This window comes from Dromaius novaehollandiae, chromosome 2, assembly GCF_036370855.1.
Source record: "Dromaius novaehollandiae isolate bDroNov1 chromosome 2, bDroNov1.hap1, whole genome shotgun sequence".
In the NCBI taxonomy this organism is placed as follows: Eukaryota; Metazoa; Chordata; class Aves; order Casuariiformes; family Dromaiidae; genus Dromaius; species Dromaius novaehollandiae.
The window spans coordinates 1,460,019-1,486,707 of NC_088099.1; the positions used below are offsets into that span (position 1 = coordinate 1,460,019).

At 45.8% G+C, this 26,689-nt stretch overlaps 1 protein-coding gene across 3 annotated transcripts in view; it reads left to right on the top strand.

Moving 5' to 3' along the window:
* Positions 1–26,689, top strand: part of SCAP (SREBF chaperone) — a 74,071-nt gene that overhangs the window by 37,709 nt on the left and 9,673 nt on the right. For 2 of the 3 annotated variants that reach the window (XM_064505617.1, XM_026115016.2), the window contains exons 5-13: positions 3,075–3,295; positions 6,802–6,907; positions 7,875–8,047; positions 8,764–8,890; positions 16,691–16,803; positions 17,723–17,817; positions 24,188–24,286; positions 24,735–24,953; positions 25,884–26,317. In XM_064505617.1, the coding sequence (XP_064361687.1) occupies positions 3,075–3,295; positions 6,802–6,907; positions 7,875–8,047; positions 8,764–8,890; positions 16,691–16,803; positions 17,723–17,817; positions 24,188–24,286; positions 24,735–24,953; positions 25,884–26,317 (1,587 nt within the window). The remainder of the gene's footprint in view (positions 1–3,074; positions 3,296–6,801; positions 6,908–7,874; positions 8,048–8,763; positions 8,891–16,690; positions 16,804–17,722; positions 17,818–24,187; positions 24,287–24,734; positions 24,954–25,883; positions 26,318–26,689) is intronic. The other variant, XM_064505618.1, reaches the window with a different exon arrangement.

The window sequence follows — 26,689 nt, forward strand, 5'->3', positions numbered from 1 at the left end:
CCTCCCAGGTTATACCTGTTGTGTGTTGTGTAATTCTTTCATAAACATGCAAGCTTTGCATTAAAACAAGTTTGTTTGACCCCACCGAGCCTATTGTTAAGCTCTTCTAGAATTTCAGACGGTCAGGACCCTTCTCCTGAGTTTCCCCTTTGACTGCATGTATAACCAGTTGATATCTGCTTGTCTGTGTACTAACACAGAGTCTCTGTAAAAATAGCTCTCCGCTGTCTCTGGATGTTTACAGGAAAAACTCATGCTCCCCTCCCCAAACCCTTGTTTGTTAAGCTAAAATTTGAAACCCTTAACATTGATAAGGAAGGCTCTGTATCCAGATTGTCATCCCGGTTGGTCTTCTCTGCACTATTATTGTTACTCTATCTTTCCTGAACATGGGAGATTAGAATTGTATGCGGTATTCTAAGTGAAGTCTCATTTGTGCCTTATTCTCCCTGAAAATGCCTTTCCTGCAACTTGGTGAGATTGCTGATCCCTTTTTTACAGCCATTCACATCAATATCACATATTTCGTCAAGTGGTTGATTAATGCCTTCAGGTCCCCCTTTTTATCTCATTTCCAGCCATTGAGCTCCCACCTTTTTTGAGCTCCCCAAGTCCGTGGGCTTGCACTTTGTACTGTTAATCTTCCTGCTAGCTAGTTCTTTACAGCCTTGCAGTTTTTGTATTAACTCCTGTCTTTGTGTTAACCAATACATCTTCTATGGGATACTGCATCAGATGCTTTCCTTAGCCCAAGGAAATGAGAGCTATTGTGCTTTCCTTGTCCAGGAAGTCAGATATTTTAAAAGAGCAATCAGATTAGTCTGGCATATTCTACGTTTGTAAATCAAGAGTGCATTTTATACACCTTATTCTGCCTCTGTTTTTTTAAATATGCTTTCCTTCTGGTTCTAAGTTTTTATCTACTGTCAAGTTCTTGGCTCACCTTACTTTCTAAACACAGTAAAGCTTCCCTGCTTTTCTTCTTATGCTCAGTGAGAATAATGATGCTGAGAGCTGAGGCCAAGCATGGAGAAAAGAGTTAGAGTGTTTGATCATCTAGTAGCTTTTTAGCGAGCTGCCTTCTTCATTCCTTGTCCTCTAATTCACATGGCTAGGGAACATTTACTGTTTGTTCATACATCCTTGACAGCTGACATCCATTGCTTCATTTTTGAGGGTGTTTGCTTTACTACGCTACCTGATGATTTGTCTTTTTTTTTTTTTTAACCATTCCTTGTAATCTAGCAGTCTGCTCTCTTCTTGATCGTTTTTTAGCAGTGCCATTAATGCAGTTAAATATGGAGCGCCTTCCTACCAGCTCACAAAGCCTTGGCACTGGCATCCTTTCTACAGTGTTTTCAGCTCACCTGCTCCCTTATCGTATGTGTAATTTTAGGTGGTGATGAGTATATATTTGCCAATTACAAGCTAGAAACAACTTCCTCCTGGCAGGTGTGTTGTCTTCTCATTAGCTCAGCTTGGTATGTTGCCCTTGGTGTGTTATGGTGCTGGATAGAAGCAAGACTAAACTTACACAGGCAACAGAAACAAAGGACTAGGTACTCGTTTAGGCATTTAGACCTAAACCTGGGGAAAAGGGCTCCCATTTCAGTGGCAGACTTGGATAATTCAGGGACAATCTAGCTTTGAGATTAATTCCGAAATGACCTCAAAAGTCATTATGAAATTCCTTGTTGTCAGTTGCTCTTATCAGTATCAAATTTTATTTACTTTCTTCTGGTGCAAAAAATGGAACTTTTTTAAAAAAAAAAGTGAAAAAAGTGTATTTTTATACTATGGTAATAAAGAAATAGCTGAAGATTTTTGACAACTGCATAGGAAACAGAAGGTGATTATATTTTCATCAACTCTAAAACTGTTGAAACTTTGAGCAGTCCTCTTTTGTACAAAGTCAGAAGTGACATGAGATTTTTAGTAGTGCAGCAGACGCTTGCTCCACTTTACATGTTTTTGGTATCCTTCTCTGCATCCAGAATATACTGGTAGGCACATTGGCTGTATGTGTTTGCTTCATGAATCAGAACTTACACAAGCTCATCTGCAGTATAAACTGTTGTCAGTGTTATGTTTTAGACAAAGACTTAGATCACTGTAAGTCATATTCCATGTTTTCTTTCTGCAGTCACTGTAGGAGAAAAAAAATCTGTAGAGAAGGCTCTTCAAAAGAGGATCCTGACTGACTTGTCTTCTGGAGGAGCTGCCTTCTCTCTCTGTTATCTGTGGGGGGAGCTATGGAAAACTGGTCTCCTGTATCTTAACTTAGCCTTTGTTAAATCTACCATTTCCATGCAAAATCCCACCAGTCACCCTTATCACGTTGAGGGAAGTGTTCTCTTCTGGATCAACAGCTCTTGTCTAGCCAAATGGCATGCTGCCAGTTTTTGTCACTAAGCCGTCACAATCGGATGCTATTGTAAGCCCAAGTTGAATCTCGCCTGAATTATTAGTTGATAAGGATTTATGTAATTGCATTAAGATGAAGTTTGGAAACATAACCACAAGTTCCAGTTCACACCCAGTTTTGGTGTTGCATCTCCATTAATTTCTGAACCTGCAAGGCATTTTCTCTTCCATGCAATGCAGAGGAATTCTGAAAAGATTTTGCAGAGCTGTGAGTATTGAACAACTTTATCCCTGCTAGACCCTTTGAATGTTTTAGAGCACTCTGTACGCCTTAACTAAGCCACCCCAGGAAGACTGATGCGGATTTCTGTGTAGTGTCCCATTCACCATATGTGGAAAGAGGGATACAGAGGAGTTAAAGGTCTTTTAAGAAGAATTCCATGGATCTGATTTCTCTGTGAATCACACTGGAGGTATCTTAATGGTGGAACTGAAAATTGTGGCACCTAGGATTGGTGAAGAGTGAAAGCTGTGTGGCCAGACACTATGCAGAGTGATAGTGGGACTCTGGAGTTTATGCTCCTCTTACAGTGAGCGAGAACAGCAACACGGGGGTGCAGTCCTTTGGGTATTCATCTCCGCTGCTTTGCCTTTTTGTTTGCGAGTGTTGCAACATGCATTGCAGTGCTTAATCTTCGCTTATGTTTCAGTTCTGGTGTCAAAAGCTTGGAGGAAGTTTGCCTTCAGGTGACCGATCTTCTGCCGGGCCTCAAGAAGCTGCGGAATCTGCTCCCCGAACATGGCTGTCTGTTACTGTCTCCAGGGAACTTTTGGCAGAACGACCGAGAGCGTTTTAATGCTGACCCAGATATCATCAAAACTATTAATCAGCATGAACCAAAGACACTGCAAACATCAGCTACTCTCAAAGGTAGGAGGCTGAAGTGCCGCTGAAGCTGTGAGAAATGCACCTACAGGTTGCTCTACTGTTTTGTCCTCATTATGTCCAGTGTCTAGATTGCCAATATTGCCAAAATAGGTGGCGTTTTGCCACTCTCAGCAGCTGGGATGAAACTACCAAATATATTTCATCTGATTTTGTATCTGTGTTTGGACTCAGTTTTGAAGTTGCAGAACGTGAATAATTCAGTTCCATCGGTCTCTGTTCTGTAGGTGTCAAAGTAACAGATAACTTGCCTAAGTCTCTCTGTTCCTGTTCCCCTACGTATGCTCTATCCTCTCTTTCTCTGGTGCTCTCAGAAAAGCACTGGCTGTTGTATTCAGACTGTCTGACTGTCACAGGTGAACAAATATTCATCCTGCTCCTTCTTGTGCTTTCACTGATACTTGCCTGCATATACTGCAAGTGGACACCAGATCCCGTAGAAGTATTTTTGTTCTCTTAATTAAAAAAGTAAGTCTGACTGCATCTGTCATCATACTGTTTAGTAGTTACATAGTGTCAGGGAAAATTTTAAAGGAACTTTGTAGATTTTGGAAAACCTATAATCTGACATGTCTGAAAAGAGGTTTTGTAACCTCAAAGCGAGTTTGTTTTAAAGGTTATTTTCTGAGCATCCAAAATCTGTGCAGACTGTAGTTTGGAACACATGATGTCTCTCTTTGACAGCTCATTTACAAACAAGATAGAGGTCCACAATATCCTAGAAATTCCTGAGAGCAATGGTAGTGTTAATCATTATGCATGATTTTAAGTCTGCATTTTAGTGCAAGATTAAAAGTTTAACAGAAGAAACATTTAATAGTCTACTACCTTTGTAACACAAAGTCTTCCTGGAACCTGTGGTTCAAATCACACACAGACATACACAAGAACAAGTGTACAAGGATTTCTTTGGATGTGTCCTTAAGGATAATGCCTGCCTCCTCTGTTGAAGGACAAATTGAGTGCCCATCTGAAGTGCCTGTACGCAAATGAACACAGCATAGGAAACAAACAGGAGGAATTAGAGGTGTGGGCAGCTGGAGGGCTACAGTCTCTTTGGGATTGTGGAGATATGGTGGAATAGCTCACAGGACTGGAGTGCTGCAATGGATGGATGCAGGCTTCTTAGGAAGAACCATCTGGGAAAGCAAGGAGGGGGAATTGCCTTTTATGCAAGAAAGCAGCAGGAGTGTGTGGAGCTCTGCCTAGGGACAGATGATGAGCTAGTTGAGAGCTTATGGGTTATAATAGAGGGCAGAGCAATGTGGGCAATGTTGTGGTGGGTGTCTGCTACAGACAGCCTGATCAAGGAGGAGAAGATGATGAGGAGGAGGACAGACATCTTAAGACAACAAGAGAAAGCCTCATGTTTGCAGGCCCTGGTCCTCATGGGAGATTTTAACCACCCTGATGGCTGCTGGAAAGGCAACATAGCAAGGCACGAGCAATCAAGAAGGTTTCTGGCGTGCATTAATGGTGACTTCCTAACACGTGTGATCAAGGAGCCAGAAAGGATGTGTGTTCTGCTGGACTTTGTACTTACAAATATGAGAGAACTGGCTGGGGATGTGAAGGTTGGGGGCAGCCTTGGCTGCAATGACCATGAGATGGTGGAGCTCAGGATCCAGAGAGGAGGAGAGAAGAAAGGAGAAAGCAAGGTCACAACCGTGGACTTTAGGAGAGGAGACTTTAGTCTCTTCAGGGATCTACTCAGAAGAGTCCCATGGGATATGGTCCTGGAGAGAAGAGGAGTCCAGCAGAGCTGGTTGATTTTCACGGATCACCCTGCTCAAGAACGGTCCATCCTGATGCGTAAGAAGTCAAAAAAGATAACAGCAGGCCTGCATGGATGAATAAGGAGCTCCTGGCTAAACTCAAACATAAAAAGGAAGTGTACAAGAGGTGGAAGCAGGGACAGGTGGCCCAGAGGGAATATAGTGTGCAGAGCTGGGGTTAGGAAAATCAGAGCCTGTCTGGCCTTGAATCTGTTGAGGGAGGTGAAGGGCAAGAGGGAAAGGCTTCTGCAGGTATATCAGATCAGCAGCAAAAGGAAGACTAGGGATAATGTGAGCCCACTGCTGAGTGGGGCGGAGGACCTGGAGACAAAGGACATGGAAAAGGCGGAGGTACTCGATGCCATCTTCCCCTCAGTCTTTACTGGTAAGAGTTGCTCTCAGGAATCCCAGGCCTCTGAGACCTGTTGGAAAGCCTGGAGCGATGAGGACTTACCCTCGGTAGAAGAGGATCAGGTTAGGGAACGTTTAAAGAAATTGGATGTACACAAGTCCATGGGGCACGATAAGGTGCACCCATGAGTGCTGAGGGAGCTGGCTGATGCTGTTGTGAGGCCACTTTTGATAATCTTTGAAAGGTTGTGCTGATTCAGGAAGGTTCCTGATGACTGGAAGAAAGCAAATGTCACTCCTGTCTTCAAGGAGGAGAGTCCGGGGAATGTCCGACTGGTCACCTTCACCTCAGTCCCTGAGAAGGCAATGGAGCAAATAATTCTGGAGACCGTTTCCAAAAATATTAAGGACAAGAAGGTGATCGGGAGTAGTCAGCATGCCTGACTGATCTGATAGCCTTCTATGAAAGAATGATTAGCTCACTGGACAAAGGAGGACATCCTGAGGCCCCTTCCAAACTGTGTGATTTTGTGATTCTGTGGCCTCTGGAGATCATCTAGTCTAACCCCCCTGCTCAAAGCAGGGTTAGCTAGAACAGATTGCTCAGGGCTGTGGCCAGCTGGGTTTTGAATATCTCCAAGGATGGAGACTCCACAACCTCTCTGGGCAACCTGTTCCAGTGTTTGACCATCCTCGCAGGAAAAAAGGTTTTCTTTCTTAGGTTTAAATGGAATTTCCTGTGTTTCACTTTGTGCCCATTGCCTCACATCCTGTCACTAGATATCACTGAGATGAGTTTGGCTCAGTCGTCTTTATTCTCCTGCCATCAGGTATTTATACACATTGATAAGATCCTACCTGAGCCTTCTCTTCTCCAGGCTAAGTGATCCCAACTCGCAGCCTCTTCTCATATGAGAGATGCTCCAATCCCTTGATCATCTTTGTGGCCATTTGCTGGACCTGGTCCACTGTGCCCATGTTCTTCTCGTACTGGGGAGTCCGGCACAGGACACCATGCTCCAGGTGTGGCCTCACCAGTCCTCAGCAGAGGGAGAGATCATCTCCCTTGACCTGCTGGCAATGCTCTCCTAATGCAGTCTGGGATGCTGTAGGCCTCCTTTGCCACAAGGGCACAGTGCTGGCTCATGGTCAACTTGTCGTCCACCAGCACCTCCAGGTCCTTCTCTGCAGAGCTGCTTTCTGTCCAGCTCCCTTCCAACCTCAACAATTCTGTGATTCTGTGAAAATGCTTCATGTAAGAATAGTAGCTCTCATGCAACATTCTTAGCAGTGAACACTCGTTTCTTATCTTTTTTGTTTGTTTGTCTGTTATCCTAATGCTTTCTTCCTATTTTGTTTTTGCAGATCTGTTGTTTGGACTGCCTGGAAAGTACAGTGGGGTGAACCTTTATAATAGGAAGCGAGTGGTATCATACACTGTCACACTGGGTCTCCAGCGTTATGATTCTAGGTAAGGAGCTTTAGCTGTGGTATTTTTATGTTAGGGATTCTTTCTTTGTTTCTTGATAATTTTGCTGTTTTCTCTACCCTGATTGTTGTTATGTTTTTCTTTATTCTCCCTTTTCTTGCGTTTTAGAGTATTTTGCTATAGAAAAGCAGAGTGCTATTTTGGGGAGAAAACTTGCTGTGTTTAACGGAGATACGTTACTGAGTTCTCCATTTCTTTTTAGAAAAATATATATAATAACGCTGCTAGTGGGAGTTCCTCTGATGATGGCTTCTTCTGCCCACGGAGCTGTCATAGCTGAAAGCCACAGGCAAAGCCCAGTAGGTCTGTTTCGACTCAGCTCCTGGTGCATGGAGTTTGAGTGTTTTCCTTTCCAGTAAGCACTAATTCAGCTGGCACCAACTGTAGAACCCCTTTAGCAATGTTGGCAGAGCTGGCCTGGATTGAATGGGTCTGAAGAGTAAGTGCTCTGCTCTGTGCTGCACGGACTTCGCCTAGGAATGCCTAGAATGAATTTGTGGCACAGTAGTTGAAACTTGCTCTGTTGCTGCCCGTGCAAGAAACCTTCAGCCTCAGGGACTGTCATGTAGCACTTCTCATCAGCTGTACTTATGTAAAATTTAGGGGATGTTTGAGAGTACATGTTGAGCACATTCGGTTCCCCAGAGCCAGGATTTTTGATGATGAGCCCTTGCTTTAAATAGTTTTGCTGAGTCTTCATAGTTCTTATCATTGATTCTTCTTGGAAATCTAGGTCTGTGAGATTGCCACAGATGTGATGAAGGTAGTTTAAGCCAGAGAGGAACAGACTTAGCAGTCAGGCCTTAGAGAGAACTGTGTTTTGCAAGTCTGTATAAATCTATAGAGCTTCTTGCTCGTTGTCTTATACCCATTGAGCTCCTCCTTGAAATTGCATGCTGGTTGTTTGGTATATCATAAGTCACATCCTTCTGCTTGCTTTTCATCTCAGGTTCCTCAGCAGCCTCCGTTCTCGCCTCAAGCTGCTGCATCCCAGTCCTAACTGCACGCTGCGAGAGGAGAACATCATTCACGTGCACTTCAAGGAAGAGATTGGCATTGCTGAGCTGATCCCCCTTGTCACCACCTATATTATACTCTTCGCTTACATCTACTTCTCCACACGTAGGTTTGTGGGGTGGAGCCCCTCAAGGGGAGAGCAGGCTTAATAAGCCACTTGTGTGTCTGCTGGTGGGACACGTGCAAGGGATCGGGGCAGGTTGCCTTTTCTGCTGCTGCCTCTCAGGGAAAGGGTTCAGTTCATAGTACTGCAGTTGCCTCCTGTTTCAGCAGGAAAGGCGATGTTGAAATATTACCATGGTAGAAAACTGCTATGTAGAGAATCAATAGTCCTGTTTATTTGATTTCAATTAATCTATTCTCAGTGAGTGCTGTATTATTCCTTGTGATATCTTCTGTGGTGGTTTCTGTCTCCTGCATGTTTAAGTGCCATAGCAATGATGTTTTCTCCACTTTAGAGAGACTAATTCATGCTCAGACAGATCAAGTACATGTTCTGACCTTGTGGTTTTAGTCCTTACTAGCCACAATTAAGGTCCTTTCATTCATGCTCCAATAGTGCTGTGTGTGGAACTACTTTGAGCTGCAAACCGTGCGTTATCGTGGGGCCCAATCCTTGCTACAGTACCTCTTTAGCAATGTATTGTCGTGTCAAAAGTATCTGGGAGCTGGATTTCAGACATTGAGCTACCATTATTTCTGGGCTGCAGGATAGTAAGCTACCTGCTGAAGTAAGGGAGGATGAGGATCCCTTGCACTTGATTTTTTTTTATGTCATTTTCTTTTGTTTGGTAATAGCGACTTTGCATTCTGTTTTTCAGGGAAGATTGACATGGTGAAGTCGAAATGGGGCTTGGCGCTGGCAGCGGTCGTGACAGTGCTCAGCTCTCTGCTTATGTCAGTTGGCCTGTGCACGCTCTTTGGCTTGACGCCTACTCTTAATGGAGGGTATGTTTCCAGAGCTGAACCTCTTGCCAAAGAAGGGCAGATGGGGTAAAATCATTTGAAAACAGTTGTTCAATGTCTAGTGTTTAAAATCTAGCATTTTTCAAACACGCTTCCATAGCGCTGTACGAAGTTGTTATCAGACGACTCCTGAGCTGAATGGCTTTGTGTTTCTCTGCTTGCCAGTGAATAGACCCTCTTGACTGCGTCACAGGCTTTTTGGGGATGTGTGGGGATGCTTAGCCATTGTCCCTCTCTGCCTCGAGCTGAAAGATTTTTTGGGACATCTTTTATTCATAAACTTGATTTCATGGCAGCTATATCGGCTCCCATATTCCTTCCTCCTGCAGTGACTTGTCTCAGCATCTGAAAGGGGTTGTTATCTTTCCGCTGGCTAACTGAGGTTTGTTACATATTGCTGAGGAAGATCTTGGAAAGTGGCAGAGCTGACCTGTGGTATTGTGCCTAGGAAGCTAGCTTGGTATCTTTGCACCCATCGCTGATATTTGTCAGCTCTTCTTTTGACTGGGGTTGCTGTGTATGTTACAGTCAGTGTTTGTGACTTTTGATGTAGTTACTACAATTCGTTATATTTGTGTTAAGCAGAAAATCCCTGAGAAAGCTATAGCTAGCAGCTCTTCCCTACCAAGTTCCGTACACTATTCATTTCACAATGCTCAAAGTTGAATTCAGGATCTTTCTTTTGATTTTCAGACTCCTTTCCTAAATAGTTAAGGAAACACCCCTCATTTCTTTTCCCATCTTCCCCCCTCCAGCTATGTACCATGAAACAATAAATGTTTGACCCATGAGGGGGACTCTTGAATGCTGGCAATTATTTTACCAGGAACCAGAACTAGGCTGAGGAATTTCTATTCTAGAAGCCAAGCAGACCTATTGATTGAATTCAGAAACTAAAATATTTGTTACTATTTTTACTACTGTGGTGTCTATGAGCCTTAATTATGGATCAAGACCATGTTATACTGTGAGCTGTACAAATAAAACAGGGTCCACTTGGTGGTTTGATATAAGACAGCTTTGATATAAGAAAACAGATAACATTTGCATGCAGATATATGGGGAATTGAAGGGAACAGTGTTGGTTAGTACAGTGACCAGAGGTCTGTGTACCATCAGCCTTACCATTGTCACACACAGGGCTACACCAATCCAGTTATTCTTCCTGTAGGCTGCTAGAGAAAAAGGATTAATTCAGTCCTTATTTCTAAAAGCAGTTTTCCTGCAGAATTTCTTTGCCTTAAAATGATTGCTCGGACAGTTTCCTTTGGGATAGAGCCTTCATTCTTGCAGTACTTTATGAATGCTGTCTAATTAGATGGAAGACACTTGGATTCTGTGATGCTTGGGGTCCAATGTTACTGAAAGTGAGGTCTCGTTGACTTCCGGTGAGTTTGGACAAGGGAGCGTGTTTTTAGCAGGTTAATTCTGCTCTTTTAGACAGATACCATGTGTTGATAAGAGTCCTTGCATCAGAAAATATATACTATTATGTGGAAAGATACCACTGGGCTTGATCTGACTCCTTTCTTAAGTGCTGTAAGTGTATGGACACTGAAGGAGCAAGTGAGGCACCTCGAACTCTCCATTATCCAAAAAGGCACTGGGGCTTTCCTTTTTATTTCCTCAAAGCTCATGTTTGATCTCAACAGCTGTCACAGGTGGGATCATGCTGAAAGAAAACATAGCCTAGGTGAAATAAAAGGAGCATTAAAATGTGAGGAAGTTGTATAGAGAATGGTTGGGATTGCAGGTACCCAAGAGATCCTTTGACCTTTGTCTGATTCCCCAATGTCTGCCAAAGCACTCTGTCTCTAGTTACCTGATGCTGAACTTTTCCAGACATGGGGACAGTATATCCTTGGTGTAGCACATACCGAACATGCTAGGATTTGGCCAGCTTCAGGGTGCAGTGTCACATTTGTCTGGTTAAACTTTGATTTGCCCTTTTAAAATTTTTATTTTACAGCAGAGCTTTTTACATGTGGCTGTGTTTGTTTTTTAATGGTGTCTCTATTCGTGATAAGCCTTTTTTTCTCACTGATTTTTGTAAGGTACTAAATTAAACTTGTTGCTTAGAGATCAGTACTTGAGTACTATAGATGTGATATATAAACTAGACCTGAGTCATTAGTCATCTTCTATCTTTCTTTGGTAGCTTTCACTTATCTTAAAACATACTGCAAATACTAATGAAGTAAAATAATCATAGGAGATAGTGTAATTATGCGTTATTGCATAATGTAATTATACATTAGTCTCATTTTACAGAAAAGAAAACTAAGTGGAGAGGGGCATGATCTAACCAAGATTTAAGAAAGACTAAACAGTGGTGCTGGGAAGACTGGCTGGCATTCACTAGAAGTGGGTTTCTTACGAGCTGATGGACTGTGAAAGTCTGTAGACAATTCCAGAGCACGAGTCACCTCACCCACAAGTTGGCATCTCAGTTAGATGAGATGAATCACAATCTAAAATTGTGACCTTGTTGACTATTAAAAAGGAAAGAAACTTAAAATGACTAGCTCAAAGGTGAACATTTACATTTTAAATGAAAGAAATTGATGAGATAAATCCTTAAACCTTTCAAAAGTTTTGGAACGTCTCTGTTTACAAGTATATATGGACTCAGAGAAGATCTGTTTTCTTTGTTTGATTCAGCTCTACTGAAGTTAACAGTATTTCTGTTGACTCCATTGGATACTGCATCACGCTGTTGTGCAACACCTGCTAGCATCAAAGTAGGGAGTGAAGTGGAAATGTTTCAGTAGATGGACATGAGCATGGCATCTGTCCTTGCTCTTCTTCCTTCTTCCTATTTTGAGCTTCCTTCTCAGTGTTTCATTATGGCAGAAAATATAACAAGGATCTGATGCCATCTGCCTCACCCTGAGTGTGGACAAGGGAACTTAAGCTTTTGAGTTGTTGTTTGTAGGAGATGAACAGCTTGTGTTTGTCCTGCACAGACTCATCTTATTTTCAAGAAAAGCTAATGTCTCATTGCTTTTTAAACTGCTAGTCATTTAAAGTAAGAAAAACTTGACTCCTCACAGACGATTTAATCTCATAACCTATGACTACTCGTTAATTATCTTCTGCAGTAAAAACTACTGATTAAGCAGGACATAGTTGATGAGAGAATTACAGGGTTTGTTTTCCTTATTTCTACTGCCTTCTGAAGGGTTACTGCAGCTTATCTGGAAGTGGTGCTAGATAGTGAGCTTTAACTAATGCACTCCACAAGACTGCATCTGTCCCTGATGTTTGTCACATTCTCTTTCTTTAGCCATTTCCATCCCTAAGGATTCTGAAGGGCTTTTCTCACATTGGTCTTCAGTCCTGAATTACTGTTTGAAGGGGTGGCAGAGGTTATGTGCTGAAAATAGCACTAGATAAAGGCAGAACTGGGTTGTACTTGCTGGGTTTTGGATTCTTTGACATGAACAGGAAGCTGCCTATAAGTGTCCTATGTATTTTGTATTTATTTCATTCACTACAGAAATTCACTTCCTTTGCAGGTTTTGGGCAGGAGAGGAGGAGAGTAATGTGTTGCACTTTAATTGTTAGAGCTAAAATTTGCTTAGGATACCAGAATTAACATTCACGTGGCAGCTTGGGTGAGTACTAGGGAAACTGTAATCACAAGTCAGCACGTGTAAGGTTAGGACCTTGGATTTATATCTCATTCAAAACCACCGTGCCTTACTAACATGAAGGGAATTTATCCTCTGTGATTCACGGAGTCACAGAATGGTTGGGGTCGGAAGGGAGCTTTACAGATCACCTAGTCCAATCCCGCTGCTCAAGCAGGGTCACCTAGAGCAGGCTGTCCAAGACCCTGTCCGGATGGCTTCTGACTGTCTCCAGGGATGGAAACTCCACAACCCCTCTGGGCAACCTGTTCAGAGTTCAAACATCCTCACTGTAAAGAAGTTTTTCCTTATGTTCAGATGGAGCTTCCTGTGTTTCAGTTTGTGCCCATTGCCTCTCGTCCTGTCACTGGGCACCACTGAGAAGAGTCTGGCCCCATCCCTCTTTACACCCTCCCTTCAGGTATTTATGTGCATTGATAAGATCCCCCCTCAGTTCTACGCCAGGCTAAACAGACCCAGCCTTTCCTCATAGGAGAGGTACTTCAGTCCCTTCGCCATCTTAGTGGCCCTTTGCTGGACTCGCTCCAGTAGCTCCATGTCTCTCTGGTACTGGGGAGCCCAGCACTGGACCCAGCACTGCAGGTGTGGCCTCCCCAGGGCTGAGCAGAGGGGCAGGATCACCTCCCTCGCCCTGCTGGCATGGCTCTGCTTAATGCAGCCCAGGATACCGTTGGCCTTCTTGGCCACGAGGGCACATTGCTGGTTCACGGTCACCTTGTTGTCCACCAGACTCCCAGGTCTTTCTCTGCAGAGTCTTTCCCCCAGGTCTTTCCAGCCGGGCAGCCCCAGCCTGTGCTGGTGCCTGGGGTTATTCCTCCCTGGTGCAGGACCCTGTGGTTGCCTTTGTTGACCTCCATGAGGTTCCTCTCTGCCCATCTCTCCAGCCTGTCCAGGTCCCTCTGGATGGCAGCACAGCCCTCAGGGGTATGAACCACCCCTCCCAGTTTTGTATCCTCAGCAAAGGAGACACTCTGTCCCTTCATCTAGGTCACAGATGAAGAAGTTGGACAATACCGGACCCAGTACTGACCTCTGGGGGACACCAGTTCTGAGGAAAGATCTCCCCCACTCCAACTGAATCCTCAGCAGGATTTTTCCTTTTGGTTTTCCTTCTACTCCATTGCTTCCCAAGTCCAATCTGTAAAATTCTATTAAGACCAGAAGCTGAATGGGCAGGGCTGCAGCATGGTAAATGGTCTGTGGCTTCCAGGACAGTCTCTGTAGGGTGACTTTGGAAGATATGTTTTAGGATGTATGGTAGCTTGGATTATTCACATTAAAAGAAAAACAAATACTCTATATTGTCACTGCTCTCGTATTTCCTTTCTCTTTTCTGTAGCCGTGGAGGTACTTGTGGTTCATGGAACTTACCATAGCAGCTCGTCCTATCCACAGCACCTGCACTAACCTGCAAACGTTCATTCAGTTTTCTTAAAGATATCTGTAGTACTCATGGTTATGCAGACAACCAGAAAGAACATAAACTGAATTTAACTGAGCCTGTGAAATTTGCTGGCACCCAGTAAGAGGAGCTCTGAGAGGCATGCGCTGCTCATCTCGGCAGGGCCTAAGCCTCAGCTCACATATTGCTGGTGTTACTGCACACTGATCAATTCTAGCTTCTACATCCAGATTTGCTTGCCAAGAGTGAAAGATTGTGATTCCCCCATCTCAAGTGACAAGATACCCGGCCTTCTCTGGCTGCTTTGTTGATCCGGTGATATGCTAGTGCTGCAAAAATCTGCAGCTTATTACAAAGCAGGACAGCGTAAAGCAGTAGAATTCTCTGTAAAAATAAATGTGATCAACTCCTGAGTTGTTTTTCACTTTCCATGCCATGAAACCTGCGTTTTAGCTGAAGAGTGGTGCCACTGGATTTCAAGGATGCTGTGTGCCACGGAGGTAGGGGTGCGACGTCGTGGTTCTGCGTGGGTCGTGATAGCACGACGGTGCATCTCCGATGTAGCCTCGCTGGAGTGCTAGTCGTGGTGGGAAGCTGGGCCACGCAGAAGGATGCTCCACGCTTTCCCCACAGGCTGGATGTGTAGCTGTGCCATGAGGAAGACGTTCAGGACACGACTCCGTGTCTGTTAGCAGTGTTAAATCACCGTATTGCCTTCTCAGGCCGCGCTGTCTCGCTGGCCGGTGCTGTTGTGGAGTCTCCGCAGTGACCTTCGCGCGGCAGAAGGGGCTGCTCGCCGTCATGGCCCGCTCTGCCGAGGTTGGCCCAAGCGCTGCGGCACGGTTCACTGGCCAGCGGGTTACAGCTGTTTGAATCATACCACTCTTAAGTTCAGTCATGTCATTGGCTGTGGTCTTCATCCCCTCTCTGCTGGGAGCAAGCAGCAGGCAGCTGTACCCGGGGAAGGGTGAGGTTTGTTTTTCTTTTTTAGGGGAGTGGGTTGTAATTTGTTTTTTGATCAGAGCTCTTGCTGTTTCAGCTCGCTGTTTGTTCAAGAAGTCAATTGGAATGAAATAGCTGAGTTAGCAGTGATTCCAGGCAGGTGTTTTTCCCCAGTTGAGCTTTTATGTTACAGGCTGATGACAGTTGTGTGGGTGCAAGTTTTGTTGAAGCCTATGTCAGATGACTGTAGGCATTCAAAAGGTGGTCCTCGGGGCTTATGGCAGAAAATGGGAGTAGTTCTTCTGAAGCTCTCTGATTTAACTCTCTCTACTGTTGGTGATTTGCCAAGGGGGGTGTATGTATGCATGCACACACGTTCTCTTTGTGGATCTGTACAGACCAGCACAGCACAAATTCATTACCCCCTGAAAAGAAGGCATGATTATTTTTGCCTAAGTTTAGCTGGAGGGAAAGCAAGAGAATTACTACCGTTGTTTCATGCCAGAACATTTTCCAGCTTTTTTTCCCTCTTACTGATCTGGGCTGTAAGTGTTTTCAAAACAGGAAACAAGTTTAGGGGCAAGAAAGAGAGCTGAATAAAGTCACAGTGGAGACCTTGGCTAGTCTTACTCTTCTTCTTGGGAATGTCCTGGAAGGCACCTCCATTGCAGTGTGTATTCTTGAATCCTGGGTAGAAATTATCCGCAGCAAGATTTAGTTTATTCATGCACAGGGCATATGTATGTGGCATGCTCTTCTCGGTGTCAGGGTTTCTGAGCTAACTGGGATGCTGGAGGACGTAGCTCCATGCAGATTAATTTTTCTCCTTTCAGCAGAGAGGCTCCTTCACTGCGTCCCCTTCACTGCTTGAGACTTGCTTCAGGACGTGAAACTGCTTCTGCTGCAGCTCTGTTTTTAGTCTCATTTTCGGTGAACTGTAAGCCTTGGATTTTCACATTCACTGCAAAGTGTTGTTAAGCAAGCCAAGCAGGGATTTCTTCCAATGACGAGAGTCTATGTCTTAACCGCAAGCCACCACTGGGCTTTCAGTTCCATTTGTTCTCTACTTCTCCTTAAAGTATCTGTTTGGTACAGGCAAGTCATGCAGCTTTTCTCCTGTGTCAGTCATGGTCTGAAATATGTTGCACTCACCTGTAGGTCAAAGAATCCACATTTCATTTTGGGCTGCGTTTTACTGCAGATGTTTCAGGCTGGAATGACTCTGCCTAAGTGGCTGCAGAGTGTGGAAACTTGTGTCTGCTAGATATCTGAGCCACTTGAGAAACTTTCAAAAATGTTTTGTTTAATGTAATATTTAGCTGCAGTTTAACAGGATTTTCATTGGTGGCGCTTGGACTTGATCCCTGCCCTTGTGTTTTGATCTTGTTTTGCTGCCTCATTATTACTGAGTGTATTACAATGGTGTTCAAAGTCCTCCTTTTTGAAGGACTGCACCTCTTTGTACCTGATGCTGTAGAGACTTTTAGAGGGGGGATACTGTCCCAGCCCTGGGAAGCATAAAGAATAATTTAGTGGTGGTCTACAATGGCTATTTGTCAGAAAAACATGCAGCTTTGCAGAAGTGTTAACATTTGTCCAAAGCAGATGGAATACACAGCCTTCACCTCATCATAGATTACTGCTGTATGAGAGGGGATATGGCTAAGAGCAATGAACAGAGTTTCCTGGCCTTGACCCTAGGGTGTGTGGTTGTTGCTTAATTTGTGTTCTTCCATACTTTTTCGTTAATGACCTCATTTTCAGTTCTCGTTCTGTTTCCTCTAGGGAGATATTTCCATACTTGGTTGTAGTGATTGGCCTAGAGAATGTGTTGGTTCTCACCAAGTCTGTTGTCTCGACGCCCGTTGACCTGGAAGTGAAGCTACGCATTGCCCAAGGTATGCAGCCTGCTCTGGAAAAACCTTGAGAGGAAGAGAAAATTAGGGGTAACCTAGGAGCTTGGAGATGGGGAAAGATACGAATTCTGGCCTGTGCAAGAAACCGGGACCATGTGTGTGTTGAATTGTATTGGGAATTGTGTTCCAATAGTCTCTTTGTACTGTTTCTTTTTAAATTAATTTTAAAAAATAATATAAGTTGATAATTATGGGCACAGCTTTTTAAGATTCTTGAATGAAACAAGTTTAAAGAAGTGTTAGGGAAAGCTGCATCCTCTTGGTATAGATATGCAGTACCTTGTCCTCTCGTGTCATGAATAAATGCAGTCCATGGGTCGCATGAAGTTCTGCAGAGTTTATGACAAAATATCTTCTTTAGTATAGAAACACTGCAATTGCATAAAGATTTGAGTGTACTCAAACCATATATAAATGTAGCTTGCAAATTTTTTTTAAAAAAGTATCTCGAAACATCAGAGAAGAGAGACTCTGGGATGATCCCCATTGAGCACAAAAATCTTCCTAGTTTTAAAAAACTCCATGCAATTTCTATCCTCGCAGAAAATGGGGCTCAAAAACTCAGCAGGCTCTTAAACTTTGGGATCCCTGTACTGTACCCATAGACTGCTTAAATTAGGACAGTTTTGTGAGCTGAGGGAGTCATGCTGAGCCCCCTTTATAGTCAATGATGATCTGTTATAGATGTGGGAGTCTCTAGGCCATTTAATTGGCTTAAAAATAGGCATCCAAAATAGATTAGATCAATTGTAGCTTGAAAATGACCTTTTTTGGTCTGTTAACTGTAGATGTCTAATTCTAAAAAAAGAGAAATCCAGCGAGGAGGAGTCCGTAGTGCTATCCTCATGTCTGTTCGCTAGCGAAGTCTCCTTTGATCTATCTTTGCGGGTTCTTTCTCTAGGCTTGAGTAATGAGAGCTGGTCGATTATGAAGAACATGGCCACGGAGCTTGGGATCATCTTGATCGGCTATTTCACCCTTGTCCCAGCCATCCAGGTGAGTGTGGTCCATCAGTTTGCTTGTGGTGGACGTGCAGGACAGAGGCTTGTGGTCACTGCAAGAGTGCAATACGTGGTATTCTGTGCCGCTTTTGACGACAATGGTCTTGAGCTGTTTAAGAGCACACGACTGCCTCTGAGGGCTTTATGCAAGGAAGCAAGGAGTCTTGTGTCTCATGGCAGCTACAGGAGAATCTTTGATACCTGCATTATTTCACAGCTTCTATCCAAGGCTCTGAGGCACTGCAGGAACTTTGGGCTTACAGTGCTGCTTGAGGCATCTCACGGGTGTGAGTGAGAGGGCTCAGAGAAATGCAAAAGGCAAGTGGTACGTACTTGATGTCAAGGTAGTGACAAATGTAGGACCAAACCTGGGCCTCTCACATCTGTGCTTTAACCTTGAATTGCTGCCTCTTGAAGAGACAGAATGCTATTAAAGTGACAAGTGTGCCTTTCCCTCTGAGGCAGCCTTGACTAGTGTCAGGGTGCTTCTGGCAGGATCCGTAGTGGAAGAAACATCTCTAAACTGAGAACTGGACAGTTACGACCGGCTTTATGAAGGGAGAGGTCTTGTTTGCAGTATCCTGCTCAAGCTGCAGCTCACCTCTAAGACCAAGTTTTGCCTTATTTATCTTTAGAGTACTTTAGACTTCAGAGATCTTTAGACTGTTTGTCTTTCAGGGGCTGTGGACTGTGTATTTTTGGTAGCTGGTGCTCCTCTCCTGTGTGTCATTTTATCCTCCCTGAAAAGGAGGAGGAAGCCCTGGACAGGAGCCTGAGTGTCTTGATGCCGGCTTGTGGCAATATGTTCCTGTGTGCCCTCACACACAGCAGAGCTGAAGCCTGCTTATCCTGGAGCAATGGGAGTCTGGGTTCAGCAGAGCCTTGAGCAGTTCAGATGAACTGCCCTATTTCTGTGCCTTTACGATGTCTTTAACCATAGAACTGCTGCTGGCCAGTTGTGCCGCTTCCCAGCGTTGTGCGTTGGCAGTGCCCCACCTCGCACGTAGCTGTGGCAGTGCCTGCAAAGTCAGGAACCTGAGCGTGTTCAGATTGCTACGGAGACCTCGGCGGTGTCAGACTTAACGTGGTGCCAGGAGCGTGTCCCTTCCCTTGGGAGCCACCACAGAAAAGGCGATGGTGCAGGCACTAACCCTGCTGCCTCTCTTGCACACAGACCGAAAGAGAGAGCTCCTTGGTCTCTTAATGAGGTCACTGTCTAAGTTCAGTCCGTGCCAGGCACCTGTTTGCATTTCCCCATGGCACTTGTTTGCGTGCCAACAAAATCACCTCGGGGCCCTGTCTGAACCTTTGGAGCTGTGGGCAGATCCAGCAAATCGTAGGCAGTGCAGCAAGGTGACTGACTTCGCGGAGCCTTAATGCCCACAAGCAGTGTGGGAAAGGTGTTGCAGAAGTACCAGCAGTGCTGTAATCGAAGGATATGTGCAAAGTAGGTCATATGGGAAGAAGACGGTGATTTTATTTTTCAAGGCTGGGTATAACTAGAATCAGGAACCTTGTCCATTTTTTGTGTTTGTTTCTTGGTCTAATGAAAGATACTGTCTAACACAACAAACCTTGCTTTCTGTGTCTTAGTGGACTTCGCTACTTAGCAGACTTTAGTAGTAGAAAAAAACTCAAGGAAAAATGGATTTTGGTTCTCTCTGTGTATGTGTCTGTATATAAATATGCCGTGCCCCTTCCTGCCTAGTCCTCTGTGGTCAAGAGGACTGGCTGGTAATTCTTTGCAGAACTGGTGCGGTTGCCCATGGCTGGAGCCCTGCTCTTTATTTGTCATCGCTTTTTTCCTTCTCCATGACATACTCACGTTTCCCTGACTGCGTTCTGACATCCTTAAACCCTGAGACAGTGCCATGCTGTATATATATATACAGCATATGTATATATACATATATACAGTATGGATCCTCCGGCAGCAGTGCTTGGACACTCAGTCCACCCCATAGCCGGTCCTGGATCTTCTCTCTCCCCATTTGCCTCCTGCATGGACACGCACACGTCCAAGCAGGTCTCTCAGGCGACCCCCAGACCCCACAGTCCCTCCAGCCGTTGGCGTGGACACCCCTTACCCCAGTGTCTCTCTGGCAGCCACCTCCAGTTGTCTCATGCGCAGACACACACACATGTACCTGGTTCAAAGGCCGCTTATGCTGCTTGCCAGCGAGCCTGACTCAGTGTTTGCTAGCAGTCACACACTGGCACGGGTACCCTCCTGTGCTCCGGTTCCTGGCACCCCAGACACGCGGGCTGCTTTCCCTCGCTCTGATTTATCCGCTAAATATCCCATAATAAGTCTTGTGCAATCCCCAAATGCTCTTCACCTGCAGCCCGTACTGTGTCCCATGTCCCCTGGGTGGTCATCCCCCTCGGTGTGTGAGGTGAGCCGAGGAGAGCCTCTCCTGGTCACTCATCATGCCGGGTGTCACCCCTGGCCCCCGTGACACCCGGGGCTGATGCTCTTGGGACAGCCCTGGGAGGAGCCGGGGCAGGGGTCCGTGCGTCTCACTGGGTAATTGGGGTTCCCCTGCCTGCGCTCGTGCCTCTGTGCTCCTTCCCGTGTGCGGAGACGAGCTTTTTAGCACATAACACTGCCCAGCGCCTTTCCTCTAGGGATGCTTTTATTCCAGCCTAGAAGTGTCCTTGTGTGGGTTAGCTAATGCGCTTTATAAGTAGACGGAAAAGCAACTTAGTGCTGAATGTCTGCTCAGAAAATGAGAGTGCACACTCTGTTCAGGGCTATTTCACCAAGTTGACAAGTCTGTAGGTTTTAATGACCATGGATATCACTCTCTCTGCTTCATAGGTGGGTAAACTGAAACCTCAAGGTGAAATGGTCTGTCGAGGTCATGCTTTTGGGGCTGTGTAGCGCTGAAAATAGCATCAAGGTCTTCTGCCCCTGTTTGTTACTTCGTCCATTGAACTGTCCTGTTTTCAGGACGGTGCTTGCTGCATTGCATCAGGAAGCTTATGCTGCTGACAACTGCTTTCTGGTCCTTGATCCGGCAGAGGTTGGGCCACCTCAGCTGCGTGGACAGGAGAAGTTCTGCCTAGGTGACTCCTCACTGCCCGTTCTGCAGCAGCGCTGCTGCCAGATTTCGGGGAGATGTCAGCCTGTCGTCTCCGGAGGTTTCTGGTAGGCACGGCCAGTGGGCCAAGGCAGGAGCACCTGAGCACCTACACAGTCGAAGGCTCCTTTGGGACTTGCTAGGTGGGTCCCTGGCCACCTGTGACCTACAGGAACAGGAGAGGGCTGCATGTATCCTTGATTGAATATTGAGGGTGTCACTGTTAGAGACTGCACATTAAAGCATTTTATAGCCTGAGAAGGTCGAACATTTGTATTGAACTGAAGCATTGCAGGCTGAACTTCACCGTTCTCAGGTTAAACCAACCTAGTTAGCTTTATTTTCAGATACAAGAGTAAGACCATAACTATTTTGAAGCTGACAGTGAAAATTGCAGAGGTTGCTCAGCTGACATGAACCATCCTTTAGGTGTAAATTAAGCTCATTGATACAGGATATTGGTACATTTTCCTGGTCCTTGTTTCACTGCTGCACTGCTCAACTTAGAAGGTGCAATGAAGTGAAATTTGACAGTATCTGTGAAGGGAGCTTAGTGCCAGCAGTCCTGTCTTGTGGATGCCGCTGAGACAGTTCAGTTTCTTTTCGCACTTTGCAATAGAGGAGCTTGCAGAGGGCAGTGATTACAAGGGATGAAGGAGTGTGATAAAATGCGGAGGGATAGACTGGGAACCTAACTGTGTCAGCAGAGCAGTGGGAAAAACTGATGCTATGCTGTGCACCCACATGTTATCTTTAATAAAGTACTCCTGTTCATTAAAGTGCTCTGATATGTGTGGTGAAACCCATTCTCTGCTCTCTCTGTGATCTGTCTTCCTTTGGATGCGTGCTTTTTCCAAAGGAAGACTCTTGCAGTCGTGCTGTCTTTAAAAGACTGGCGACCGCTCTGCCGGAATCTGGCGCGAGCCCCTTATCTGTGTCCCTGAGAGCGAAGGACACTGCCGATGACGTTCTGTGCTCGTGTTGCAGGGCCCAAGGCATCCTTGAGATAGAGAGTGAGGCTGCGTAAATCTGGCAGGGACCTTTGCCCCAGGTTGTCAGCGGGAGCAGCACGGTGCTCAAGTCATTCAGTTGCTCCGTGCTATGGGGAAAAACAAGAGGGGAAGCAGTTCTTTGCTGAAGGTTGTTGTCTGCCCCAAGGGCTGGAATGGGCCTTCTGCTTCTTCTCAGTTACTCCATGGCAGTGCAGCTCCTTTAGCAGAAGAGAATTGTCTGTTTTCTGTAGCTCTCCTTGTCCTAAAATAGAGGTTGGCTTGAGATGAGAATCGCGCACTCAATTTAAATCTCCACTCTTGTAACTGTGAGCAGGAACGAAATCTTGGCCTGTGTTGCAGGTGGGTAGAGACCCCCATTCTCCTGCGCTGTGGCACTGCTGATGGCTCTGAGATGCTGCAGAGGCGTGTGCTGAGTGCTCGCACTGTTTTCCTTCTCGTACCCACTGTCTTATTCCGAAGTTCACACCGAGAGCCTAATCCTGCTCTCGCTGATACCAGTTAGGGCTGTGCCACGTGGTGTGCAGTATCCATGTAAAAGAAGATTTCCAGAGCAAGCGCTCCCGTTTCAGATGTTTCTAATCCTAAGCGGAATAAGAGGAGGTATTAACAGAATTAATCTCTGTGTATGCAGAGCCTGCCATTTGTGGAGTCTGTGTTTGCTGGGGTACGGGTGAAATCCAGATGGATATTGCTTTCCTTCTGTTTTTACTCCCTGAGGGAGGAAGCTGTGTTGTGTTTTCATCCCTTCACTTCCAAAACCTGTCATATGTTGTGGAAGGAACGAAAGAGAAGTAGCTGACCAGAAGCTGCCGCTTTGTGCTGTCGTTGCTGGGAGGTTTTGGAGACGGAGGGGCAGCTGACCTGGCGGATTATCTCCTTTCGTGCTACACTAATCTTTAAATTCCAGGCAGTTGATAGCTTGTGTTTCAAGAACAGCTTGGACAGGACGGGGAGGCTTCAAGGTTTGGTTGGAGGTTTTGGATAGCCTTTCGTGTTATCTTGGGCTCTTCCGTTTCACTATGCTTATACTGGCCTCTGGCCTTATTCAAGAAGCTGGGACAGACATAGAAAGACTGGAGAGGAGAGAAAGGATTCTTCCTGGCACCTCTCCTTCCTCTGGGGTGGATGTGTCCTGGCTTCCTCTGCGTGCAGCGAGGATGCCTGGGGCACCAGCTGCCTGTTTGCCAGGTCTGTTCTGCAAGTGGGGGCCCGAATCTTTGATCTGGTGTTTAGCCCAAGGTTTTTGCTTGCACTTATGTTTAGCTTTCTTCATCTTTCCATGTTTACCACACCTTTCCTGGGTCCTGACAGGTCCTGGCAGGAATTTGTACCCCCAAGGGAGACAAAACTTCTCAGAAATACTTGCGTTTTTTGCTGCTGTGACGTTTGAGATGTGGGGTGGGAGAGGGGAAGGCGCTAACGGGGATTAGAAGAGTGTGTGTGTTTTGCAGGGGTGATCTGAGAGCTAACTGGGTTTCTATCGCTGATCACATTTGCTGCAGTTTTCTTTCAATCCTTGCTTCTGTAATGGCACCTGCTGGGCAAAGCGGAGCATTACAGGGAAGTTTGGAAACAGCTTTTGGAAGTGTTATTTCCTACATACTTGATGTGTAGCGATCTCTTAGAAAGGGTATGTGACTTTCCTTCCAGGGCATAGGATCGAAAATTGTCAGCTAATGCTTGTTTGCTGGGCAGTGCGATTTGAGCAGGAATGGTTTTAGTTGGAGCCCCGGAGAACGGCTACGAGTAGGAGCCCCGAGGAAGCAAAGGTGCAGTGGCCTGGTGGTCTGTCTCGGCTAGGCAATGACTGCCTGCACCTGGTTACTGAGCTCCCTGGATCCCTGGAGGAATTTTAAATTGGGGGTGAGGCTTACTGAGAAGCGAAGGAGGCTGTCACTGCTGCAGGCTGTTTAGTCGTGTGATTTAAACACATAGCCAGGAGGCCGGGGGTTCTGGTTCCAGCCGTGCCTCTGCTTTATGAACTGGTAAAACATCTTCTGCCTGCTTTTTCCCTGTAGTGCTTTGATGTTTTATGGCTAAGGAGAGTGAAGAATGTGTATATGAGTAAATATGCTCTTGAATTCTCAAATGGACATTGTGAAACACTAAACTCCTAACTGTTACAAAATATTGATAAATATTGCCAGTAAAATATACTCAGGCCTGCACTCTGGGCAAGATTTTGCTCCGTTGCTCTTTTGGTGGAGTTGAAATATTTCCTGTTATCTCAGCAGCTGCCGTAGCTAATAAACGTGTGTGCTGTCTGCAGGAGTTCTGCCTCTTTGCTGTGGTTGGCCTGGTGTCTGACTTCTTTCTGCAGATGTTTTTCTTCACTACTGTGCTGTCCATCGACATTCGCCGTATGGAGGTAAGGAAGGCAGAGGACTCAGGCTCACGCCTTGGATTTCTCTGCTACTGTAGAATGCTTCAAGGGTAGCTTACCCTCTAATTTGCAGTTTTACACAGCTCAGTCATCTCTATTTGTAAGTTCCAGGGCAATTCTTGCTTGGTTACACGTATACAGTGGTGGGGACAGGACGCTTGAGGAAATAAGGCACACTCAGATACATAAACGGGCAAATCTTAGCTATGTGGTCTCTGGAAGGAGGCATGGTCACAAACAGGTCCAGTTGTCTGGGCAAAAAACAGAGTAAGTGCCAGAAAGAAACTGGGCCAGATTGACTTGAGAGCGAAGCCGGGAAATCAGAGCTAGGCACATATCAAAGGACAGATGTGTGCAGATAACTGACTGTGCACACGGTTCTCCTGAAGGACTAATCACCGCGGCCGTCACACGTGTGCTTTTCTCTTGGCAGCTCGCTGATCTGAACAAACGGTTGCCAGCAGAAGCCTGCATGCCCCCCGCGAAGCCCGTCAGCCGCTCTCAGCGCTACGAACGCCAGCCAGCTATGCGGCCTGCCACCCCCCACACCATCACCCTGCAGCCGTCGTCGTTCCGGAATTTGCGCCTGCCCAAGCGGCTGCGGGTGATCTACTTCTTTGCCAGGACCCGCTTGGCCCAGAGACTCATCATGGTACGCCGTTTGGTGTTGGGTTATCTAGTGCCCCTTTCTGTTGGACACACCGAATCCAAATGTACTTCCAGAGGAAAGAATTGCCCAGAGTTTTCATGCTTTTTTGTCCCCCTGCAAGACTTAGGCTGCTCTATGGTAAATACAGTTAAGAAGCACTTCCCTGGGAACGCCTCTCTGCGTGTGTTAGCTCCAGAACTCTGCTGGTCACAGGAAGTTTGGATGGTAGTGGGAAATTTTCTGATAATTGCTTTGAGATTTTTATACAAGCAGATTTTCAGGACTGTATGAGTGGAGAGAAAAGATCTTTCCAGATGACGAATTATATTTTGTTCCTGGAATAAAGATGTGGAGATATTTCATTACATGGAAGGCTCTAACTCTCACCTGTTTGCGGGTGTAATTGCAGCATTTAAAGCAGTTACTGTCCCTGCTTGCCCTCCCCATCTCCGTTCTGGTTGTTGCTGCTCTGTAGTGGATGCAGAGGAATATCTCTGTTCCTTGGCGTCTACGAATCACAGCTTGTTCCGTTAACTGCTAACTAATGCTGGCGGTGGTCTAAGTTAATACACTAGTCTGTGAACTGTGACTGCTGCAGTAGCTCTTGCGGAGTTGATGGATCAGAACCCCAAATTAAGCCTTTCTAGCACTGTTTGAGGATGGCAGACAGGCTGAGGAGTGGGCTTCCTACCATCAGACTAAGCCAGGGAGCTCACAGAAAAGTAATGTTCAGTTTTTGTGTGCGCTGTACAAACTCTCCCAGTCCTCTTAAAGAATAAGTATCTGTCTGGAGTAAGACTAGAACCAAGTGCAGGGTGTGCCCTTCGCAGGGATGCTGTCAATGTCTGGTTAGACCGGTGCCGAGGTGCTTGAGGGGCAGAGTGCCAAAGACCATGTACTAAATGGACTTGTCGTCTTGTTCACCCTGTGTAGGCCGGGACAGTGATCTGGATTGGAATCCTGGTTTACACGGATCCTGCTGGTCTCCGCACCTACCTCACGTCACAGGTCACTGAACAGAGTCCTTTGGGTGAAGCAGGTCTGCCTCCTATGCCTGTGCCTGGAGGGGTCCTGCCTGCTGGGGACCCCAAGATTGATCTCTCGGTCTTCCCATCGGACCCTGTACAGCTGTCGGAAAACCAGACACAGCAGCGTGAGCAGAAGCCGGGGCTGGAGTCGCTGAGCAGGCTGGAGACAAACCAGCACACGTGGGCCCAAGGACCAGAGGGGAAAGGGAATGGACAGCCGGAGCTTGGAGCTGAAGCAGAGGTTACCTGGGGAGCAGAGGATGAGGAGATTTGGAGGAAGCTCTCCTTTCGACACTGGCCATCCCTCTTCAGCTATTACAATATCACTCTGGCCAAAAGGCAAGTGGGCTGGTGTCAAGTGCCCCAAGCACTTTGAATTCCCTGCAGAATCGACTCCAAGGGTTGCCCCCTCCTCAGTCTTTTGTCCTTCTGAGATAATTTGCATTCCACATTCCCTGTTACAAGGGTGACTTCAGGAGGAAACTATTAAAACAGGCCCTTCTGCTATGCTGCAGAGAAGCTAAACTCTCCAGGGCTGTTTTTCTGAGAACAGGGGTTTGTGCTCCTCTCTTACATGTATTATATGCTTGTTGTCTTAGACTACACTTTTTGGAGATGACATATTTAGAAATTTGTAAAACAACGTACGATTATTCGTAAGTGACAGGGATAATACAATAGAGCGATAGAGGTATGTGTGCTGAAGAAACT